This window comes from Gymnoscopelus microlampas, assembly GCF_963454915.1.
Source record: "Gymnoscopelus microlampas genome assembly, chromosome: 1".
Taxonomy (NCBI): Eukaryota; Metazoa; Chordata; class Actinopteri; order Myctophiformes; family Myctophidae; genus Gymnoscopelus; species Gymnoscopelus microlampas.
The window spans coordinates 48,332,364-48,358,507 of NC_139962.1; the positions used below are offsets into that span (position 1 = coordinate 48,332,364).

The following is a 26,144-nucleotide window of genomic DNA, read 5'->3' on the forward strand; positions in this document are numbered from 1 at the left end:
GCTCCCAAACTTTTATTTTGTAACTTCTATTTCTGTCTTAAGCTGTCATGGCTTTGTAGTGCCTAAAGGCACTGCCTTTCTTCCGTTGCAGATTTCTTTTGGTTCAGTGCGAGTGGTCTCTGTGTTAGTTCCCTTATGAGCGACGTTTGTGCGTCCGTCCGTCCGTCCGTCCGTCCGTCCGTCCGTCCGTCCGTCCGTGTGTGTGTGTGTGTGTGTGTCTTACAATCCAGGAGGTGACAAAAAATCCCAACAAAGACATGAAAAAAAGACATGTCATGTCCCCCGTTCATGTAAGGGCTAAAGAAACATTTTGTTTATAGCCAAGGGATTAGGATTAGCCATTTAGGGGTTAGGGTTATAAATGGCCAAACAAGTGTTAAAAAATGCATTTCTAACAACAAATAACCTTTTTGGTCCCAATGGGTGAGTGAGTGAGTGAGTGAGTGAGTGAGTGAGTGAGTGAGTGAGTGAGTGAGTGAGTGAGTGAGAGAGAGAGAAAGAGAGGAGGACTGTGATGAAAATGCATTTTTTCAGACAACAAATGCAAATTAGCTGCTATAACTCTGGTGCAGTTACTTTTCACTGTGTACTGTCCCTGTAATAATAAACAATAGTAAAATCAGGAGATCATCCCTGTCACTGGATGACTGCTGAACACCTCCAGGCTCACATTCCTCCCTTGGTACCCCTCAAGGACATAACAAGAGTAATGTCATTCTCTATGACTCTAGCTATAATGTAATTTAAATAAAAAATCATTACTTTTACTTTCTTTACATGACATTACTTTACCACCTAACCCGAAATACTCCGTTGACTGGTGTCCCCCAGGGGTCCATACTAGGTCCCTTATCCTTTCACCCTACACCAAATCTCTCAAAAAAATTAGAAACTAGAGGTTCGGGCGGCCCTCACATCTAGAGTTCGGCATCATTGGGAACTCCTTATATGGTTATGGCTGAGTCATTTTGACATGAGTGTGACGACGTGATCTGCCCGCCTGCCCTTAAGACAATTTTAATATAAGAAAAAAAATCATTTTCTGGTTTAATGAAATGGCCAAAATAGGGACACCAGGTTGAAAGTGATTACATCCTCCTGATTTGAATAAAATCCTAAGTGACTTATAATTTTTTCAGCAGTAGAATACGTTTCAATGCGACACCGTCATACAACAGAGTAAAAATAAAGTGTAGTGACATAGAAACAAGAATCAAGGTAGAGAGAGTAGAAGTCTTTCTTTTAGCAAAACAAGGACACATTGGAGTAGAGGAAACATGACAAATACTCACCATATTCCACTAAGTATGTAAGAGAGAGAGAGAGGGAGACACAGAGAGAGTCACACCATCTCAACAAATTCACACCTAGAATTAACCTTGTATTGACCATAGAGAAATGTGCCAGCCTCCCCCTCTCTCGCTCTCTCTCTCTCTCTCTCTGGACTAGAATAAACCGGAGGAGCATATTCAGTATACCTGTGAACTATGCCTGAACCCTGTGTGGTTTCAGCCCTGGGCACTGCTTGTGGATCTGTTCTTTTTGGGGGAAGTGACGCCCTTGAGTATAAATTAAGCTTTAGAAGAACACTGCGACGGGTGGAAATGCACTTATAAAGTGACTATCACTTAACCAAATGAAACCCAGCATCCCCTTTCTGGGAATGTCATTAAAGGCGTTCGCCTTTAATGACAGATCAGGCAAAAATAGCAGATCTACATGCTCACAGACGTTATTAGCTTGTAGATCTGCAATTTACAGCAAAGAGATTTGGTGTAGAGGGAAAAAAAGGAGGGGACCATAGACCCCTGGCGGACCCCGGTCATTTAAATTATATTTTTTCATCACTACGCAGGACCATTCAGAGGCCCTTACTGACCCTAACCAAGCCCTGTTTCCACTCACCATCCTCCCCTAAGTCAGGTGCTGCAAGAAAGTGTCCGTAGATGGTCTTGGTGACAGTCCCCAGGACGTTGCTAGCCTCTAATGTGTAGTTCCCGTTGTCAACATGGGTGGGGTTCCTGAAGTTGAGGCAGCCCTCCAGGTAGTCCTGGTAGAAGTCCATCTCAGCTCTGATGTACTGGTTCTGGGTGATCTCTTTCTGCTTGTAGAACCAGCGCAGCCTGGGCTGGGGGTAGCCGCGCACCGTGAACTCAATGCAGGTGTCATGGCGTCGCTCGGGCTCTGACAGCTTCACGATGACTGGAGGAACTACAAAAGAGCATAGGACAATAATGAATACATTTTTTTTGGGGTCTCGGGTAAATAGGACGTTTTTTAACCCCCCCCCCCATCCACCCCCCTTTCAAATATATTTCAGATTCTCCGATCTACAAGTTCAACACTGTGTCGCGATTGGAACGTGGAGTGAGGTTGTAGATCGGCTATTTTCGCCTATCTAAATAGGGCTTAAGTGATTAATTCATAATGCACTTTTGTAAGTTTGGGTCGCGTGTCTTGAGCTGAAAAAGTCTGGGAACCCGTTCCAGGTGGCTTAGCTATGGCCAGGCTGTAAAAATATTTTCCACAAATTTTCAGTCACCCCTTGAGAAAACAAATACGCTGTCAAATCTTTCCCCAAACACAGCCAGTGAACAGAGCCTGTCATGATCAACATGTGCATGTGTGTTTATAATCTATGGCACCTGGGTGCCACATGAGAGGACTAATCTGTAAAAGTAAGCTGGTGAGATGTTAGCTTGTTTAGGTAACAGCTTTATAATATCATTGTAGAACAATAGACACATTAAGAGATAAACTGGTAATAAGTGGTGTTTTGTTACAACTATGGCAGACTATGGAGAAAATAGTCTAGGTTATAAATACTGGGCTCGTCCATTATAAGGTCCGGCAACCAAGGTTCATACAGGTAACCCTCATGGGTTCAAATCTATCTTAGATGATTCCACATGTAACTCACTCAGCGCTCTCTTGACACACACACACGCGCATGCACATATACAAAACTATACAGCACCATACACCTACAGCAGTGTTTCTCAAATGGGGGTGTGTGTAACTCTAGCGAAGGGTACATGTAGAGGTACTAAAGGGGGAAAGTGAGAGAAACTGGAAAAATGTTTAATGATAAAACATTGACAAATGTGTGTACACATGCTGCTCTGTAAAGTTTTAAACCAAATTAAGTCAAAAACTTGACAAGCACAACTGTTACTGAAAAGAAAGAAATAATTACTTGCTGATATGCCGTTTTATTTTTAACATAAAATCTGGAATTTTGTAGTGAGTATTTTCTTATCAAAATGTTGTAGTCGGGTAAAGGGGGTATTATGATTCAGAATTCAGGGAAAGGGGGTACTGAGGCCAAAAAGGTTTGAGAACCACTGCCATACAGCACCATACAGCAAAATAATGCAACACCAACACGACACAAGATGACGCAACACAGCACAATACCACACAAGCTAGAGTTCTTTGTGGCACAGTGCAGCCCTGGTCACACAGACGCTGTTATAAGTACACAGCCTATGATCGGAGAGAACACAGTGATACAAGGCCGCCTGTCTGTTAGTTAATAGAAACACCGGTCGCGTCTTTCACAAATGTCATGTTGTGGCCAGGAGAGAGGTAGAATGACAGGGCTGGAGACATGGAGAGATACGCTGATGAATATGGAGAGATGCAGAGAGAGAAGAACACAGAAGGAATAACAGAGAAAGAGAGAGAGTCAGAGAGAGAAAGAGAGAGAGAGAGAGAGAGAGAGTGAGAGAGAGAAATATACATTTAGAGGAAGAAACTTTCAATGTACTGTACATTTTCAAATATAGCACAAAAGAACAGAAATGGAAACACAGCGTTTAAATAAAATGTAAATGTTTGCATGGGGTCCAACGTTTAAATAAAATGTAAATGTTTGCATGGGGTCTAAGTTTGCGATGAAGTGCATTGGAATCACTTTTGTCAAATAAAGAATGACGGTTTCCTCTCATAAAGGGCACAGTGGTAACACAATGGCAAGGTGTTTGTTGGATGGGCAGAGAAGCGAGAAAGAAGGATGGGGAGGTTGAGGATGAGCCCCTTCTGCAGCCTCGCCAGTCATTCGCCCCAAGCAGCAGCGGCTCCAGGGGAGTTCAGAGCCCTGAAGAGGCCACTGCAGCACCCTGCTTCACAGGCCTCAACTTCGGGTGCAGCATTCATACACCAGCAGGGGCCAAGTGCCATCCGCAGGTCTGACGCCACATTCCACAAAGGGAATGGCAAGTCCTAAGCCCTTTTCAAGGACATGAGTGTGCAGGACATATGTGTGGCAGCGAGTTGGACTACATCTTCAACTTTTGCTCGCTTTTATAAGTTGGACATGACTGCGCATTCAATGGCACACTATCCTCAGCAGAGTTGGAACTAACATTAAAGTAATGTGTGTTACTGTAACCCAGTTTTTTCTTTTTTGCGGGAACTAGTAACGTGACTAGTTACCAGGTTTTTAGCCAGCATGTCTGCGCCGAATTCAACAAGAGGCTCGTTGCTGATCGCAAACGCACATGCACGTTTATGGAGGCATGTTCCCGATCATGTTCAGCCGCCTGCTCCAGAAAGACTGATTTCAAGATGTTGATATTGTTGTTGAGACATGATTCCTACTACTTTTTCATCATAGTGAGCAATACAGAAGATTAAAGTAGATGAAAAATATTGAAGCCTAAAAAAAGTAACGCAAAGGCAACTACAGTAGTAACATAACTTGTCAATTTTATAATGCAGTAACTAGTGAAGTAACAGCATTACTTTTTGAGAGCACTAGTAAAGTAACTTGACCAACACTGGTCTAAGTGCGAATTGTCAATGGAGCAGGTTATCATAGTTTTCTGGGCAAATCAAGTGATTTTCCACGTCCATAGGCATAATGAGTAAATTTATGAATGTGATGAAATAAAACAATAAGTTATGTATGTAACCACACTTTCATGAATCATATATTCACCCATTGAAACACCTTGCTGCACAAATGAGGTAGTGTGTTTGGGAGAATGGAGTCTCATGGCTGTGTACCGCAATATAGGGGAGCGGTGATGTCAGCACATAGCGACATAGTGGTTCCAATGCCAGCCAATTATTGAATTGACCAGAACGTTGAGTTCTTCTGACAGGTGCCAGGGAGTTCTGTTTACCCATAATGAGTGAATTTAGGAACGTGATTAAATAAAATTACCAGCCTGTGCTGAATTTAACATGGAGAATCAATTAAAGCGCTCATGACCTCTGCTCTTTAAACCACAGAATAACCTATTTAATTAATGTATGCCTATTAATTTATTTCAGTTGAATTAAGCCATATTCACATTTTGGTCCCTATTGGTCAAATATTTTTTTTTGCCTGTGAGAATCAACAATGTGGTTAGGCTCTGAGAAAGGCAGAACATTCCCATAATCCCTTGCCAAATGAACTGGCAGTGTAACTACAATGCTCTGCCCTTTGAGCTATGGGAGCTATAACGTGGCAATAGACAGTTTGCTCTGTCTATTGAGCTACACAGAGAATGGAGCCTTAACCTTAACAGTATTAGTACCACATTCTTCCCACAGAGACCATTGCTTACACACGCATTAAAATGAAAACCATGGTAAATAAAAAAAATACTTGGCATGCTACCGTTGTTCCATAGAGAAGCAGAACAATAGCCCAGCCAGAACTTATTAGCATTGCAGCTAATTACAGTTCTGTGCAGAAGAGAAGACAGACAGACAGACGGGGAGCTCAACTTGAAATGCAGAGGCTGTCACTTGACGGTAGCTAATTTCTCTGTCAATCAGATTACTCTAATCAGAACATTGGTTTAAGCTGTTTTAGGACATTTCCAGAGACAATACCGCAGCGCTGGAGGGAGGAGATTTAATTACCAGCAGAGCATGTGCTGAAAAATTAATAAGTTAATTTGAGGCGGCGGCAGAAGAGAGGGGCAATGGCAGGGGGGAGAAAAAAGAAGGTTGGAGCCAGGAGAGGCCATTATGCCATAAAACGAGTGAAGGAGACGAAGAATAAAGACCCTGAACAATTTCCTTGTCTCATTCCCCCTCTGCCCCTCAATCAGTTAATCACTTTCTCCTTTACTAGTCACACTTGTCACACACATACATACATACATACATACATACATACATACATACATACATACATACATACATACATACATACATACATACATACATACATACATACATACATACATACATACATACATACATACATACATACATACATACATACATACATACATACATACATACATATATATATATATATATATATAGGATGTAACTATAATTTTCAGTATCACAATAACGAAAATGTCGTGGGTGTGTGACGGTATCGTATCGTTTGCACAGATTCACTAAAATATATACTGTACATGTGTCCACACACACACACACACACACACACACACACACACACACACACACACACACACACACACACACACACACACACACACACACACACACACACACACACACACACACACACACACACACACACACGCACACACACACACTACACATTATACACTAACGTTTTCTTTTTGAGTTAGCTCCGTCATTTGTAGTAACCTAATTGTAACCTAACATTAACACTACTCATGCTCAGTCAATACTCCTTGGATAAAGACTACATGGGCAATCTGCCGATTATATATTGAGATAACTTGTGTGTGGAGTGGAAAATTTAGTCTAACGGTAGCACTAGAGGAAAGGCCATTGAATTCATAAAGGTGCATAGAAAATTCTATGGCAATCCACTAAGTAGATTTCAAGATATGTTGTTTGGGACCAAAGTGGTGGACTTGACTGCCACAGCCATGATCCTTATAACCCTGCCAATTACTTCCACCAAGGAGGTCATGTTTTTGCCCGTCTGTCCGTCTGTTTGTCTGCTATCAGGATAAACTGAGCAGTTACGAACGGATTTGCACAAACAATGGTGGAAAGGTTGGTCCTTGGCCAAGGAAGAACCCTGACTTCCCATCTTCGCCAAAGCACTTTGTGAGATAGCATTATATTACAGTAGGCTAAATCCACTGTCTATGTATCATGATGTTGACATTTACACAAGACTCTGCTTCAAGAGCGATGCATCCATAAATCCACTTTGTGTAGGGCAGTGTGCAGGGTTGCACAAGCCCTGTGTGAGCGAACTCAAGAGTTTTATATCGTTTTTTTATATAAACTATTTGATAAGACACACAATGAAAGCACGGAGCAAAGTATCGAGTCTGCGATGCACTTGTTCTGTGTGCGTGCGTGCATCACGTGCCTTTAGACTCCAAAGCAGTGTGTATTGAAAGGTTAGTACACACTACTAATGAACTGCTAACTACTAAGCTTGAGCTAGTAGCTACTAAGACTCTAGGGAATGTATGCCCTAATGTGTCCCAGGTGCTAGAAACACTGCAACACATTATAGACAAACTGCCACCTTGGTGGAGGAGGTCTGTGATCTACTGAGCACATTTTATATAATGTCTGTATGATCCAGCTAGCTTACAAGAGCAAATCACCAGACACCTTTGATAAGAACTGGTTTTGACTGATCTGTAAAGGTTACAGAGCTGTTACATCAGGTACATGGGTGGGTGGTTCCCACCCACCCATGTACCTGATGCAGCTAAATCTATACTTTAACATGTCATATTCAACTGTTATTCAACTTTTTCAAATGGAAATACGCATAGAGGTTAAGGATAGGGAAGGCTGATTGACCAATATCATATTTGATGTTGACAATTATGGCAAAATTGTGATGTGTTTTTACTGCAGTATAAGTCTGCTCTGCTTTGACAATCCAACACATTCAAATACAGGCCTGCTGCTAACCAATCCTACCAATTTTACTGTTGTTATTAACCTTCTTGCGATGCTTTGTGATCTTGTAGATCTGCTATTTTTGAAAGTTTCTGAAAATTCACACCTATAAGCCTAATGACATGCCCAAACATTATATTGCAGCAATATTATCAATATCCAATACAGACTGTACAATCTCCTGCGAATGTGGAAGGCTTGCTTAGCCTCCTGCATAGGTCCTTTTACAGGCCGCTGCCCATTGAAATAATATGTCATTCTGTTATTCTAAAGGGTCAAGCGACTAACTATACATTATCCTTAAGAGGTATTTTGATGACGATCAAATCATTACTTTTAAAGTGTTAAGGGTTGATTTTATTCCCCTTCATCTGTCTTTCTCTCTCTCCGTCTCTATCTTTCTGTCTCCTCTCGTCTCGCTCCATTTTAGATCAAGGCTGAGGGCCTGTGTGTGTGTGCGTGTGCGTGTGCGTGCGTGCGTGCGTGCGTGCGTGCGTGCGTGCGTGCGTGCGTGCGTGCGTGCGTGCGTGCGCGCGCGCGCGCGCGCGCGTGCGTGCGTGCGTGCGTGCGTGCGTGCGTGCGTGCGTGCGTGCGTGCGTGCGTGCGTGCGTGCGTGCGTGCGTGCGTGCGTGCGTGCGTGCGGTTATATATTTGATGAAACATGGGGGTGTATCACATGGTTTTTGATGATTATATATGAATTTCTCTCCTCATCCTCGGCCTCTGTCTGCTAGCCTGCAGCGGAAGATTCCTGCTAATTGGCTTCATCAGTTTTCCTCTGAGTTCGGGAGACGAGTGTTCAACACCTCATTGAATTCTAAATGTACCTGCAGAACCTGGCCATTTGCGCCGCAACGGACCATATTTCTCTTTTCCCCATCAAGGCTGTAAATTATTCTATGAGAATGTCAGTGTCGTTAACAAAAGATATATATTTCAGTCTGTGGAATATTCTAACAAGGCCGCTAAAAGCCGGCGGTGTCTTAAATCATGCAGGATGGGGGGAAAAGTGCCGGTCTTTTTAATCGACATTAGCGCAACGCTCTGCATTCACACTGTTAACCAGGTGTATTCACGGCAAGGCCTATGAAGGGTTCTCCGGTTTAATGCCCTGCTGTCGGCCTGGTTTGGACTGCGGCTGACATGTGTTGACAGCTGTCATTCCATTCACCCACAAAACACAAAGTTATTAAGCAGGAACGTCTGACAATACTCGTATGTATTCACCATATTTGCACACAGACAAAGTAATTGAAGGCACGACCATTGTAGTAGCCAGGGTTCAATTTGTAAAAAAAAAGAAAAAAAAGAAGCTGCGTCATTTTCTTAACCACTTAAGCCCTATGCTTTGTCGTGCAACAGATAGCGACAATAGACAATCTACAAGCTCTCAATGCGTCGTGAGTCTTATGACACGCCATGTTGTGAGTTTGTAGATCTGCTATTTTCGCTATAAAAAAGAAAAGAAAAAAACTTGGAGGACCACTTATACCCTTGTGGCCCATAGATTGAGAACCAGTGGACTATGATATATAGCCTACCACTCATCCTCAATATTCAGTAGATGCATGCCAAGATTGGGCCTCAAATGCAGTCACTAACGTATTTCAAATTGTGTTCTGTGAGAATAACAGATATGAAAACATAATGTATGTTAACAGATGGCTTCGGCAAACCATAATGATTAACTAATGACTTGTGTCTATGAATGGATTTTGGCTCAGAAAGCTCTCACTTTGGGACCATTCACATTTTTGTGAAAAGGGGAGGCATTAACTTTTAAGTTATAATTTACTGATCCCTGTGGGGAAAGTTGTCCTCTGCATTTAACCCATCCTAACTAATAGGCGCGGTGGGAGACCAGCTCAAGGGCACTGGCAGGACTATATACATAACCCTATGTGTTGAAACCCACAGGGAGAACCTGCACACTCCACACAGAAAGACCCCAGGACCTTGCTGTGAGGCTACTGTGTTAACGACTGAGCCACCGTGACAATGTATTAAAAAGGCTGCATTCACAAATCATTGTCATTGTCTTTTGAAAATAAAAAGGTGGGGGAATAATTGTATTTATGCTTACAGTAAAAAAAACAAAAAAAAACATGGGCTTCTGTTTCCCGGCATGCATCTACTATGCATTGACATACAGTAGTATAAGTGCCTCCCTGGGGATACCACCATGTACTCCTGGCATATGGATTTGAGCACAGCTTGCAGCTTTGCATCTTTTACAGTAACCTTTATATTTGCATTGAGTCGGATAATTTCATTACATAGACATGGATTATAGACACAGGCAGAGGGTCTTACACTGTACGTTGAGCTGTGTGGAGGAGTTGCTCATTCCCACCAGGTTCTCAGCCATACAGGTGAGCAGGAAACCGTTGTCGTCTCGACTAATGTTGAACAGTGTCAGGTTGATGGAGTGAATGTTAGGCCAGTATACATTAGACTAGAGAGAGATAGAGATAGAGAGAGAGAGAGAGAGAGAGAGAGAGAGAGACAGAAATAGTAATAGAGAGAGGGATATGGATAAAAGAGAGTGAGGTAGAGTGAGAGAGATGGTTAGTAAACAGCAAGTCCAACATGCACATCGTTCAGTTTTAAAGTAAAGTATGAGCATATAAAATGTGTGTGAATGTGTTTACATGTCTTGTATGTCTGCATTGTTTTTTCTTTACTGTACCTGGGGTGGATTCTGTAAATATATGGTTAGCTTCTTGCTGCACGAACTGATCTATTGAAATGCACTTTGAGAACACTGTAGGCCTACCTGATGCTACTTTCTTTAACCTCACCTCAAGGCGGAAGGTTATGTATACACCTGCTGCATGTGATACTTACAGTATGTTCCTAAAATGACAAACACAAACCTGCATACGATGCTAATTGTTCTAAACATCATGTACATACCTGCTACACACACTATCTGTATATATCTTTGATTATTTGACCAGTTTGTAACCTGTGTTATTTTATTTTTCTTCTTACCTCCCCTGCTCTACTCTACCTCTATCCTCTCTCTACTCACAAAAACTACAAATGATGGAGCACACTCGAAAAAAGAAGAATTTCACGCACTTCGTTACACCTGTAAACCTGTGATGTGAAAATGAAAATCATTCTGAAGATTCTAAGAGCAGTATTGCATCTGTGTTAGAGTGTAATACTGTGTACTTGTGTGTGTGCGTGCATGTGAGTGTTACCATGTGTGTGTTGATCGAGTGTAGTCCTGCTACGGTCCAGTCCACCTCAGGCAGGGGGATTCCAGATCCATTACAGCTCACGGTCACATTGTCGCCCTCCACGACAGTCAGGTTGGTATGGCTCACACTGATCTCTGGGAGGTCTTCACACACACACACACACACACACACACACACACACACACACACACACACACACACACACACACACACACACACACACACACACACACACACACACACACACACACACACACACACACACACACACAGGAAATACACTTAAGATCTCCACATCACATCGTTTTCAGTTAACTTCATATAATGTGATCAATTAATCATAATTTAAAAATCACACCCTGTGTGAAGAGAGTGGTGCCTTTGATGAGCCCCGTATTGATCCCCGTATTGATGTTGTCATCAATGTTTGTTTATTGGACAGACATACATACATACATACATACGGACACACGGACAAAGTCATGTATAGGAGTGGTTGGCACCACTCAAAAATAAAATCACACCCAGTGTGAAGAGAGTGGTGAAAAGTGTAACTGGTTGCATCCTTACGTTGCAATCAGCAACAATATGTTGTCACGTGACCCCGTGACAACATATTGTCACGTGTCACGTGAAGCTTGACCAATCATACGGACGGACATACGGACGGACGGACATACTGTACGGACGGACGGACATACGGACATACGGATACACGGACAAAGTCAAATGTAGGAGTGGTTGGCACCACTCAAAAAATCAGAGAACCGGCAGGGGCGGGCAGCGACACGCATGTGTATCCGAATAAGGCAACCTATTTTCGGCATGGCTCTTTCAAAAGTCCCGTTGCGTCACATTGGTCTGGTGGTGGTAAAAACAAAGTGCTGATTGGCTGAAGGGGAACAACTGCTGATTGGCTGAAGGGGTTGTCAGTTAACGGTATTACTCCCGCCCAACTCCAGCCCACAGACAAAAAAACACACACAGGTTCTCAATGCAGACTCACTCCTGAAATCAAATGGAAATGATATTTCGGGAAGGAGGGGCTTTACCAGGCTAGACCAAGTGTACAGTATGTGACAAGTTGGGAGTAACAATGTGTTAACAGTTCCAAGGAGTGCTACTTGAGGTCGTCTGTGATGGCGGCCATCAGGACTTTCAACTAAATAAACACCACTGCTGTGTTTTTAATTTATTTTCATGCCATTATTGTGTTGTGTGTTTTTTTTGCACATGTCCTGTTTTGGTTTAGTTTGTGTTTGACTTGTCCTGTGTTTTTACTGTGTAATCTGCTGCTGAAACAACAGCAATTTCCCCCAGGATCAATAAAGTTTTAAATCTATCCATCTACAACTGCAAGTACTGAGGGAAGGTTTCCAGTAGCAAGACAAACAAGCTGTAACACTCAGCATCACATGTCTACCCAAAAATATAAACCCACGTGGTCTACATGTCTTTAGGTTTGCCTTTTTTTTCCTTTTTTTTTTTGTAATAAACTCTCCATCTACTAATAGAAGAACCGGTCTCTGCCATGGAAAATGTATCAGATATGATGTATATATATGAATGCTGACAAGAAAACACATCTATATCATGTGTGTCACATATACAGTAGATGGATGAGCATGGATTGAGATGCAGTGCCAGCGCCGATCTAATACCAGATTAATCTACAAAAAAAAGATAGAGGAAATATACATAAAATAACTGATTTTGAGGTTAGATGCAAACGCTAGGGAAGGCAGTTGTCATCTCCTGGAACCCCAAGTGACAACAATCGATGGACTGAGCAGATCTAATATGGAAGGGCAGGCTGTTCCAGAGCCTGGAGGCTGCAGCCGCAAAAGCGCGTGCGCCACTGGTTCTCTTGCTAGTTTTGACCAGCAGTAGCTTGTCAGCAGACAGTGCTCTCCTTGGGAAGAAGCGTCAGGCGGTAAGGCCTCCATTCCCACTGCAACATAGTAAACATTGCATTTGGTGCCTTGTTTGATGAGCGGGCCTGCTTGTGCGCAATTGATCTACATTATGCTCATTTTATTTCTGAGGGCAATGTGACATTTGACAAAGCCTTGAGTCCCTCAGTCCTAGAACGTTAGTCTGCTTATGCATTACATTCCACCATCCTTCATATCCGTTCACTTAAAGGTCCAATATCTTAGCGGTGGATAATCATTTACTTTTTATTATAAAATCTGTACTGATATTTACACAGACACTATTCATAGAATGTACAGTATACCATTTATTTAAAGTAATTCTTTCTTGGGTGCCTCTTTCTACTCATCTAACTCATTTATCACAGGCCGTTTTCAGTTGTACTGTAACTGCTTATTAGATATTAATATTCATTAGCTGACTGCCATGATTGGCTAAGCGTGAGAAAACCCAGGAATGAGGTTAATCCACAATCTACAACGTCTACAAATGAATACTGAAGAGAATGTTAGCTAGATAGCTGAATAGTGCAGATGATAGCTGTATGTAATTTACACAATCTTTTTTGCACTAAAAACACTGCTCTCTCCACACACGCATGCATGCCTTGTTCCATACCGGCTCTCTCTTCCTGACACACAAAAGTTCCTACAGTATTTAGCCAAAAGCAGGCTAGAGCACAAAGCTCTAAAACACTGAACCAGCTGGGGAAAGTTAATGAGTGACCTATGCTCCCCAAAGAGCAAAAGTGTTTAAGACAGGTCAGGTATCTGTTACTTACTGATTCCATGCTTGCAGCAGATCCCTTTTAACGTTCTTTCCTCAACAGTATGAACTCACTAGAAGCTGTAGTTTTACCTTCAACTTCTTTGAGTTCTAATTTGCTCTGGCGCAGCCACGGTACAAACGCAATTCTATTAATCTCGTTCCTGGGCAGCGCAACAATGATTTGTCTACTAGTATCAACGTCAAAACGGGATGAAATTCTAAATAGCTTATAAAACAGGGAGGATTATTTGTGCAGCTGTCCTGATGGTACAAGTAAGATTTAACTCCACTTGTTCACAGTGTTTAAAATTAGATTACTGTAATCTGCATATCTCTAATCTAATCAACGGGTCAAATATCACAAAAGCTACAGAATACAAGTACTGTACCTTGGCACTTAAATTTCATATCAAGAACCTTGTTGGGAAATGGCAATAAAAGATTGGCTTCTTAAACCTTATACAGAAATAAAACCAGCTTCCCTTGTAAGTAGAGGATTTGTTGAAGCAACTTTCCTATCAGTTCTGGATTATGGGGATATGATTTACGGATACGCTGCTGCCTCTACACTTATAGTAGGCCTTTAGCCTCTGTTTACCACTCAGCTCTAAAGTTTATTACTGGTGACAGCTACAGTACCCACTACTGTATCCTCTAAGACAAGGTTGGTTGGTCTTCTCTGGCTGAGAGACCTAATAATCATTGGTGTCTGTATACCTATAAACATCACATACTGTATAACATATTATGTTGCCATTTTTAACTCACTCTAGTGACTGGTTGTTTCTCCAGGTACCTTATTGTGCGAGACTGCTTTTAGTGTTTGTGCTCATGGAATCTCGTGCAACATGAAATAAATAAACAGAATACCCTAATTCTGTACCGATTTAGGAATGTTTAGGAATAACGTATCTGTAACTGTTTTAACTAATTGTTTGTTGATTTGTATGGCTGTTCTTCCCATGGTATCTATTTTTAACAGATTTTATTTGTTGATCTTACGTTGATCCCATTTTAATTGATTTTATTTGTTGATCTTACGTATTTTCCACAGTGTGATCTCAGCACCGTTGTAAATGAGGGTCTCCCTCAATGATTCGTCAGAGTATCGTAAACCAGATAAACCCTGTATACTTTTTTCTTGCCAATCTACAGACTTGCGTTGCGATGCATTGTGAGCTTGTAGATCTGCTATTTTTGCCAACGTAATGTTCGCTGAATGTTCACCGGTTCTCACCAAAATGTTTCCTGTGACATGCCCAGAATAGGGACAATAGGGTTCATGTTGTTAAATAAAGGTTGAAAGAATTAATGAATATCAGCAACCTGTTATTTCAGCATTAGTCATTTATTCTTAAGACTTTGTGCATGAGCGATAGATCCTCATCATTCATAGTTTTGAAGGGAGCATATAACGACATAGACCTGCTGTACTGTAACACAACAGATGTCACTGAATCTCATTTGTCACTACTCACTACTCACGCACGCACACACGCACGCACGCAGTCATGCACAGTCATGCACGCACAATCCTTACCACAGTGGTTGATGTACATGTTGTGCAGTCTGATCTTGGACGCTCCATTCCTACAGTACAGTTGTTGTGTTTGGAGACCTGCTTCTCCTCTTTGCTGCCACAGCTGGACCCAGCGAATAGCACAGCCACAGTCAAATGTAACTCCATCCAAACGCCTGAAGAAAAGAAAATACATATTATGATAATAAAAAATGAACAAAACAATATAAACAATATAAAAAATGCAAACATCCTTGTACATACATACTGTACATAAAAAACATACATACAGTACATACATACATACATATATATTAGGCTATATACATATACACATATACACTGTACTGTATTAATAACATGTTAAAGGTGAGTAGAGTTTCTCATACACTGTCCCCACTGATGTTTTCACCATTGGTCCCAGGAATCAAACCAATTTTTTTTTCTGAGTTCTGGACTGGAAGTCTGCCTCTTCAGCAAATTACTTGTCAACCAGGTGTCACTACAGTCTTTGCTACATATACTGTATTGTATATGCAGCAGTATATCCTTTTCATGTCATTAGGCTGTAAGATAAAGCCACATTATTCAACAGTCGGTACCGCCTATGTGATTTGCATATGTCCAATTAGAGCGGCAGCTGGCCGCGATTGGCTGACTTTGCTGAGATGAATGGATGTCCCAAATGTCCTTGTCAGGGGTCAACGTCATGTCTCACATAAAACATTTACATCGCATACATTTGGTGATTCTCCCAGCTGATGTGTGCGCGTGTGTGCCTGCAAGTGCCCGTGCATGTGTGCGCGTGCGTGCGTGTGTGCGTGCGTGCGTGCGTGCGTGCGTGCGTGCGTGCGTGCGTGCGTGCGTGCGTGCGTGTGTGTGTGCACAACTGCACATGAGTGTGCACGCGTGTGAATGTCCTTGCTCAAGGGCAAGATCAGTAAGTAATACAACTCTTTATATTGTGGTCCCAAAGAGCTTCACAGTGAAACAAGACAAAAACTTGAGAGCAGTAAACCAGTAAAACATCAAATAAATGATCTGCAATAGAACTGTTTGCTGCGATTGAACCTGTGACCTTCCAGTTACAGGACACCTATAATATATGGCTGAGGCTATGAATTATGCAGAAGGAATGCTCCAGCAGCAGTCAGGTGATTAGATTGTATTCCTGGAGGTGACCCGCTCTCATATTCAGGTGGAATATTAGAATCATCTTATAGGATCTTAGAACTATCCTATCTCTGATACTGTACCTTGACCCAGATAAATATTATTTAAGGTAATTTGTATGCCATTTTGGGCTCTATTAGACAGGAAAGAGGAGATGCAGGTAGAGACAGAGTGATGTGCAACACATGAGATAAGTATAATGCACCTTAACCACTTAAACCATATTTTAAAAACTGCATAAATAGCCCAACAGAACCACGACAGCAATGAGCATTTCCATCACTCCTCTATGGAGAGGTGAATGTGGACGTATTAAAGCTATAATCAATGTGTGCTATGTTGATATAAGCCACACCACAGCTGTTGACTGACACATAGGTTCTCGTTCTTCTACAGAATCGCGCGCGCACACACACACACACACACACACACACACACACACACACACACACACACACACACACACACACACACACACACACACACACACACACACACACACACACACACACACACACACACACACACACACACACACACACACACACACACACACACACACACACACACACACACACACACACACACACACACACCTCTTCAGTCCCAATAGATGCACTAATGCCACTTTTCATTAACAATATTGACTCAGCTGCACAGCTTTGAACTGCTGCCAATTTACAGTAGCAGGACTTATTCGCTCTACATCTAAAATGAGAGTCATAGGTTATTTGTCATATGTAAAGATTTGTCTGGGATTAATGTCATCACTGCAATACACATTGACTTCTCTTCTGGACAAACACTATTATTTATATCGAGGTGATACTGTACATGTGTTGATGTGGTTGCTTCTATACCTATTGCTTAATTCTTCTGTAAAGACACCAATGTTTCTATACTGTCCCATCTCATCTCTAGTTTTGTATCTGTTCTGGTAATGTTATATTCTAATACAATCTATTGTTACTAAGCAGCGCCCGCCAGTCCAAGTATCACTATTTGAAAAGGAATAGACCATACAAAGTTTCTTGCTATTCTGACATATAGATGAAAAATGATGATATCTGTACTACAAAAATATTATTCACATTTTCATTGCTTCATCCGTTCTTGACAATTGTATTTAACCATCAGAATGAATGAATCCTGTGATTCATTTTTAGTGAGTCTAGATTCATTAAGCCATTAACTGGAGTTCAGTTTAATTAAATACACTCCTAAAAGTTTATGTGAAACATTAGTTCATCAAAGGAAAGTGGGCTTAATAAAAAGTAGCTGACAAGCTAATAACTAATTAAATACATTAATGTAGTTTAAAGGGAAAGTATTTGGTATAGGTTTGGGTTGTGTAGTCACCTTACCATGATGTAACTCCAAAGGTAAATCAAAAATAATTGTTCCATTGATTAGAAATTCTACATATGTTCCTCATTGACTTACATTGTAAGGTGAAACAGCTCTCTAAGTCACTCTTTTAGCATGTAAACAAATGTAAACAAAGTTGATTCAGACAATACAGAATATCACCAATTATTTATAAGAAAACCCGGACTTAATCCGCGGATCCGGATCTTCTAATAGTAAAATCAACAGGAAGTTGACATTTTATTTTTTATAAAAAAAAAAAAACAGAACTGGTTGGAGATGTTCTCTCTGATTGTCTGAATCAGCTTTGTTTGTGTTCGTTTACGGGCTAAAAGAGTGACTTCGAGAGCTGTTTCACTGTACAATGTAAGTCAATGAGGAGCATATTTTGATTATAAATGGTAAATGGTGCATTTATATAGCGCTTTTATTCAAAGCGCTTTACATAGATTGTGCATTACATTCACCCATTCACACCCACATTCATACACCGATGACGGAGGAAACCATGCAAGGCACCAACCTGCTCATCGGGAGCAATTAGGGGTTCAGCGTCTTGCTCAAGGACACTACGACACTAACTCTGGGGGAGCCCGGGATCGAACTGGCTGCTCTACCGGCCACTCTACCCCCTTAAAATGTCATATAACATATTATATTATAGTATGTAATTACTATAATAATATATACTGTAATGTACAGTAACTGCCAGTGCCAAGAAATTGTATTCAAACCAACGTTTCGATAGTATCCTCTTCGTTAGTGTTTCAGGGTCTTCAGGGTCAAAAACCCTGAAGAAGACGATAACGTCGAAACATTGGTTTCAATCAAATTATCTTGCAGTGTGGCTATGAGTACAACTCTCTGTTGTAACAGTTATATCTGTCGTGGCTAGCACCTCCTTAATACTGGTGCGCGCTCCTCCTCCTGTCTTTGCCTTAAATTACCTGTAGACCAATATAGGATAGACCTTCATTAATCCAGAGGGAAAATCTGTTGTCATAGCACAGCACAGTAATGCTGCGTTCACACTGGCAGATACAAAAGATACAAAGATACAAAGCTACACTGCATATGTGTAGCTTTGTGTCTTTGTAGCTGAAGTTGAAACCAACTCAACGTTTCTGTAGCTTTGTAGCTATTGTAGCTTTAGTAGCAGCTACAAACGTCAAATGTATCTTTGTAGGCTATCTTTATGTCGCTGGCTTCCATTGAAAATGAATGGTAGCCTATAGCTTTGTAGCTGCCAGTGTGAACGCAGCTTAAGGATGAAACAAAGTATTGAGGAAGAGAAAAAATACAGAGAAGTAGTGACAAGCAACATTGTCATGAGTGTACATGACTTCATTAGAAGCTTAAAAAATCACACCCTGTGTGAAGGAAGCGGTGCCTTTGGGGCGGGGCTTAACTCATTTCAGTTCGTCCCTATTGGTGGTCTGAGTCCACTTACCAAATTTTTACTTGGTAGCATGCTGCAAACTGGAATGATGGCTGTTTAAAGCCCAGCCAATGGGCAGACAGAGGGGGCGGGGCTTAAGTAATTACAGTTCGTCCCTATTGGTGGTTTTAGTCCATGTACAAAATTTGTACTCCCTAGCATGCTGTGAACTTGAGTTATGCCTGTTTAAAGGCCAGCCAATGGGAAGACAGAGGGGGCGGGGCTTCAGGAATTCATGCTCGTCCCTATTGGTGGTCTAAGTCCACATACCATATGTGGACTTGGTGGCATGCTGCAAACTGGAGTTATAGCTGTTTGAAATCCCGTGCTCATCCCGTGCTTCCACGGACGGACGGACATAACATACGCTGGGGGTCCCTGGACTCCTCTTTGATAACTTCAGCAATTCATGCTCGTCCCGATTGGTGGTCTAAGTCCATATGCCATATTTGGACTTGGTGGCATGCTGCAAACTTGAGTTATAGCTGTTTGAAATCCTGTGCTCATCCCGTGCTTCCACGGACGGACAAACATAACATACACTGGGGGTCCCTGGAACCCTCTTTGCTAACTTCAGCAATTCATGCTCGTCCCTATTGGTGGTCTAAGTCCACATACCATATTTGGACTTGGTGGCATGCTGCAAACTGGAGTTATAGCTGTTTAAAATCCCGTGCTCATCCCGTGCTTGGGGGTCCCTATACCCCTCTTTGATAACTTCAGCAATTCATGCTCGTCCCTATTGGTGGTCTAAGTCCACATACCATATTTGGACTTGGTGGCATGCTGCAAACTGGAGTTATAGCTGTTTGAAATCCCGTGCTCATCCCGTGCTTCCACGGACGGACGGACGGACATACGGACAAAGTCAAGCTTAGAGCGGTTGGCACCGCTAAAAACAATAAATGGCAATTTCTGAAAGTAATGCATTACATGACAGTGATTTGTAAAAGTAATGTATTATATCACTGTTCTAATATTAATATTACTTATGGAAGTAATCTAATTACGTAATGCATCACTTATGTACTGTGGTATCCTCAACACTGTAGATTTGACCATGAATTATTATAACAGCTGCTGTGATGTGTGTTGCATTCTGTACAGTTCTTGTCCTTTTCTGTTATCCATTCCACAGTGACCACAATCTCTTTAACATGTGAATGCCACAGGCCTATTTCCTCCTAAATAATGAGCACTGGCCTAGTACTGTTATGAATGCAGATTTTATGACCCCCCCCCCCCCCCCCCCCACCAAAAACATTTTTAAACAACATTTAAGTATTAAAAAGCTGTACTCCTGTGGAGATCCAACAGCTCATAAAACATTCTGGCTTTGACTTTTTCACCAACCAGTTGTAGTCTCAACAAAGCAATTATCTCCCTACCCATCTGTCCTGTATGCCAAATGGAAATACCAATATTTTTAAACACTTTGCCTAATAGTAAAAATCACACCCTGTGTGAAGGAAGCGGTGCCTTTGGGGCGGGCCTTAACTCATTTCAGTTCGTCCCTATTGGTGGTCTGAGTCCACTTACCAAATTTGTACTTGGGAGCATGCTGCAAACTGGAATGATGGCTGTTTAAAGCCCAGCCAATGGGCAGACAGAGGGGGCGGGGCTTAAGTAATGACAGTTAGTCCCTATTGCTGGCTTTAGTCCATGTACAAAATTTGTACTCCATAGCATGCTGCGAACTTGAGTTATGGCTGTTTGAAGGCCAGCCAATGGGAAGACAGAGGGGGCGGGGCTTCAGCAATTCATGCTGGTCCCTATTGGTGGTCTAAGTCCACATACCAAATGTGGACTTGGTGGCATGCTGCAAACTGGAGTTATAGCTGTTTAAAATCCCGTGCTCATCCCGTGCTCATGCGGGCGCGGGGGGTCCCTGGACCCCTCTTTGATAACTTCATCAATTCATGCTCGTGCCTATTGGTGGTCTAAGTCCACATACCAAATGTGGACTTGGTGGCATGCTGCAAACTGGAGTTATAGCTGTTTAAAATCCCGTGCTCATCCCGTGCTCATACGGGCGCGGGGGGTCCCTGGACCCCTCTTTGATAACTTCATCAATTCATGCTCGTGCCTATTGGTGGTCTAAGTCCACATACCAAATGTGGATTTGGTGGCATGCTGCAAACTGGAGTTATAGCTGTTTAAAATCCCGTGCTCATCCCGTGCTCATACGGGCGCTGGGGGTCCCTGGACCCCTTTTTGATAACGTCATCAATTCATGCTCGTCCCTATTGGTGGTCTAAGTCCACATACCAAATTTGGACTTGGTGGCATGCTGCAAACTGAAGTTATAGCTGTTTGCTTCTTTGCCGTGCTCATCCCGTGCTGAAACCGCCGGCCGGACGGACGGACGGACGGACGGACATACAAAAGTCAAAAGCCACGTATAGAGCGGTTGGCACCGCTAAAAACTGCTTCACAACAATGCTGGTGTAACGAAATATAGCAACAAGAGAGGCTAGAGCCCTTTAAATGTAAACTATATGTCAGTACGTACAGTACAAAGTCAGAGTACAGTACAAAATCAGCAGCTGATTGATGGATTGGACTCATGGCACCGGTTAAAGAAACAGATTCACCGCATCCTCCTTTTGAATCACCATGATGGAAGTGATCACACTCGTCAGCATCACCACGGTTGGCAAACAAGCAAATTATTTGGAAAAATCTGGCGATTTCAGAAGAACTGAGCAGATTATGAAGCTATTATTCCAAAGGGATCGCATTAGGGAGGAGTGCACGATGCTGTCCTCATCCCCGCTGAGATCAAAGCACTAGCAGCAACAATGCTGTGTACAGCAACCATAGAGTATCCATGTATCTCTCTGCCCATGCAGGCACCTGTGTGTATAATCTCACAGCAAGAAAACAAGCCTCTGTGCATGCATGTGTGCGTGTGTTTGTTTGTCTGTTTGAGTGTGCGTGGGTGTGTGCGTGCATGCATGCGTGTGTGAGCGTGTGTGTGCATTTTACAGTGTGAAAATAAGCCTGTGGTGTGTGTACATCTGGGTTCATTTCTATAGTGAAGAACGGGCCTCTGGTGGTGATACTTAGTTAGATTTTTGCTGGCTTGCTGGAGCTCTCAGTGCATCTGGGGTCATGCTGTTGTTTGGTTTTGCTCTGTTTCTATGTATAAAGAATTCTCTCTCCTAACACATTCATCAACACCTGGCTGCTGTCTTGCATTATTATTATTTTAAGGGCTGAATTCAGAGGGGAAAGGGATTCATGTTTGAACCTGCCAAAATAACTACACTGATTTGTTTCACATTTGTGAAAGCACTCAAGCTTATCTCTATGTATTTATTTATTGGTATTAGTTGGTGGTAGGAGTATTATCCAACCTCGGCAGTTATCATGACTACCCAAGGTTGTATGAGCTCGGGCAACGACCAATGCCAGGTGTAGAGTTTATCAAATACCGATAGCTTTATACTCACAAATTCCTCAACGAGGTACTCCCGAACAAAATGGTATAGTCCTTCTCAGTGTTGTGCTATTTAGTAATGGGGAAGAACACAGCTTAGTTTATAATATTTTGACACAAAAGATTTGTATTTTGCGTTTCTTTTTTTTATATACAGTATGTTTAACCATTTTATGTACGAGGGGTGTTATTATATTCAAAAATATAAGCCTATATAAAATATAGGCTTTGTCAGAGTACCCATGGTACCCATCTGTCTGTGTCCCTTTTCTGACCATATAAGGAGATCTCTGTATCCGTCTGTCTACCTGAGTCCCTTTTATGCCCTTATATGGAGATCTCTGTATCTGTCAGTCCATGTCCCTTTTATGCCCATATATGGGATGTCATCAGTGCATGCCCATATATGGGTATATCAGTCGGAATCGGCGATTCTGCCGCTGTACAGTAAATCAATCATCTTATATGATGCTCTGCAGAGAGCACAGACCGGTTTTGGCAAGTGTTGTTTAGGTAAGTGTTGTCTGATAAACATCAGAGGCAACACACGTGATCTGTAAAGTTGTCAACGAAGTGATGCTAAAATGAGGCTCATCAGGCTAAAGCTACAATCGGCTAGAGGGACTTAATAACAACAATGGCATGTCATATCACTTTACTGACTAAGTAGACTGTGTCAGCACATACAGTAGAAACAGAGTAAATAAAAAGAGGCAGTTGACTTATGGTTTGGACTGGAGGTACCCGTTAAAGAAACAGAATCCTCCTTTAAGTGTGATCACTTACTTCACCATGAAGTAAGTGATCACACTTGTCAGCATCACCACGGTTGGTAAAAGAGCTAATTATTTGGAAAAATCTGGCGATTTAAGAAGAACTGAGCCGCAATCGCTGTGTGGCATGTGTAGATTACAGTTACGGAGTACAAGTCCAGGTGGAACATTTCTCCTACCTCAGTCTGTGTGGTCCCAGAAGGCATTAACCGTTGATGCCCATGGAATGTAGAACTACATAGAATATTAAAACTAATACTAATGTTTATTTTCCAGAACGCATGGGGAGTAAGTGGCTCTAGCCGCTTGTCGAACTCCTAAATGTTCAAATAAATCTTTGTAGTCACACTGAGACTGAGGGCCCTATTTAGACGATTGCTGTCATATATGAAAATAATGAATTGACAAAAAACTAAATACATTTTTTGAGGCATCATTTCAGAAAAATCGTGTCATGATGTGACACATTGTAAGCCTGTAGATCTGCTATGTTTGCTTTTCTTCTTTTTATTAAATGCTCGCCTATAATGGCATGCCAAAAATAGGGACGCCAGATTGAAAATGGTTAATGAATGTATAGTTGCAGAAAAGAGAACACTGTCAATAACATTGCAGATGCACCACATTTGAGGTTAAATGCGAACACAAGGGGTTGGCAATTGCCTTCCCCTGGGACCCAAAATGATGCCCCTGTTTTAGAAATGAGGGAGCTCTGCTCCCTGGCGCTCCCCTCCACTACTCCAGGTCCCGCTGGGATTCCCTGAGGGTGTCTGGAGAGAGTTGGAACATGGAAGTTGCTGCTGGCGAGCCTCGACTTTATTAGTACACAGTCATCCTTGTATTTTGGTTGCTTTGCACCCTATTCAGTGAATTTTACCAAACCATCCACCGCAACCATGTTTGGTGGCTGAGTTTCAACCGTGTCTAGCATAGTGGGCGTCATAACTGAATGGTTGGGCAGTCGACCATAAAATCGCAACAATCTTGGTTCAGCTCTGGCTTGGGGACATGTGTTTCCAGTCTATCTACGCTGTTCTACTAATGAAGGAACTATTACCGAAGTCTGACATCACTGCCTCTAGAGGGCACTATCCCCCTGGGTCACAGCGTTATTTTTTGTATTGGAATTCCCATCCCATCCCATCCCAACAATACAATCAGAGAGCCGTGCGCCTTTGGAACCTCAACCACTAAGGAACAACTCACGGCCAAAGCACTGCTCCATTTTACTCCCAACTTGCTGCAAAAATCGCTCATGCAAAAGTATATAAGTAATTCTACTTAATTTTCAACCTTCACATGTGCCTCCTTTTCTATTAATCATAAAGTGTCATAAAGTGTCTGCTCGCAATTTACTTCCGGGTGGTCAATCTCACCAGCCAATCATCATCTGCGAAACAGTGACCACCCTTTCACGTTGCCACGTCGCGCTGACGTGCGCGAAACAAGCACTGCCGTGTGCACTATGCGAACGACAACAAAAGCGCCAAAAAATCCGCCGCCCATTGCTTATACAAAAAGTCAGACCTGGCAACGCAGCCTACGCCAATCATGTGTGAGAGATCTACAAGCTATGGGGCAGAGACGCCGTGTGCCATGCACCGTATCTTAGCAACAACGAAAGCGCCCACTCTCATTGGTCGTGTCACGCTAAGAGTATAGTTTCCAGACAATGGCATCGCAGAGAGCTTGCTGTAGTGTTTATATATATATATATGGCTGTAGCCGTCAGAGTCAGTCGCAGCGACGACGGACAGGGCGCTGTGATAGTTGGCATGTAGCTAACGTGGTTGTCATGCCTGCAGCGGCTGTGCAATCACTTTGTCAACAATGCACGTTCGTGTGGTAAATGTTATTATTGCTGCTCCGTTAGTCCATTGTAGATGCTGTATGTTGGGCTTGTGTGTCTTCTGGTGTAGCTCCACAGCAACTCCAGTAAAGCGTAATGGCAGGACCGCCCCGTGCAACGCACGTTTAGGCTGCATTATGGTAATGAAGTAATTTCAGATCATTTCGGTACGATTAGGGCAGTGGCTATCCCCCCCCCCCCACCCCCAAATAATCATATTTGAACTGGGGACCCCCCCATTTCGTTTGACTCCGTTCCACAAGTCCATATTGTGAAAATAGCAGATCTACAAGCTCACAACGCCTCACATGAGAGGCGTTGTAAGCTTGTAGATCGGCTATTTTCAACATGTTTGCCTCTTTCTTATATTATTTGACAATGTGGCCAATCTTTTATAGTATAGTTTGTTGACTACTTTTGTTGCAGTAATGGTCTTTTCCTTTACTTTAGCTTTTTTATTTTCTCCGCCAGGCCGAAAGGCATGGCGCGCGAGTATGTTTTACCCCCTGTCCGTCCGTCTGTGGATAGCTAATCTCCCGCATCGTTGGCTTGATCGCAGCGAAACTGTGCACACACACTCCCTGGATGCCAATTCAGAACCTCTGCCCCATTTCTTTCACATGGCCCTGTTATAGTGCCACCAGGAGGCCGCTTTTTGCAAAACACATTTTCTCACAGTACTCCTACATATTTTGTCCTAACATCAGGCAAATCGATACACAGTATCTCTATAGTCATTAAAAAAAAACGGTCTTTCAGATTTTTCATATTCCATCCTGATTGACTAAAAATGGCTTCCAAAGCTTGCAGGACTGCTCCGTTTTGACCAAAATGCCTCAAATTATGAACACA

At 42.3% G+C, this 26,144-nt stretch overlaps 1 protein-coding gene across 1 annotated transcript in view; it reads right to left on the bottom strand.

Moving 5' to 3' along the window:
* Positions 1–26,144, bottom strand: part of ntrk3b (neurotrophic tyrosine kinase, receptor, type 3b) — a gene marked incomplete at both ends in the record, with an annotated part of 250,628 nt that overhangs the window by 101,023 nt on the left and 123,461 nt on the right. The window contains 4 exons of the mRNA XM_084052140.1: positions 1,876–2,211; positions 10,132–10,273; positions 11,028–11,170; positions 15,271–15,425. Of these exons, the coding sequence (XP_083908266.1) occupies positions 1,876–2,211; positions 10,132–10,273; positions 11,028–11,170; positions 15,271–15,425 (776 nt within the window). The remainder of the gene's footprint in view (positions 1–1,875; positions 2,212–10,131; positions 10,274–11,027; positions 11,171–15,270; positions 15,426–26,144) is intronic.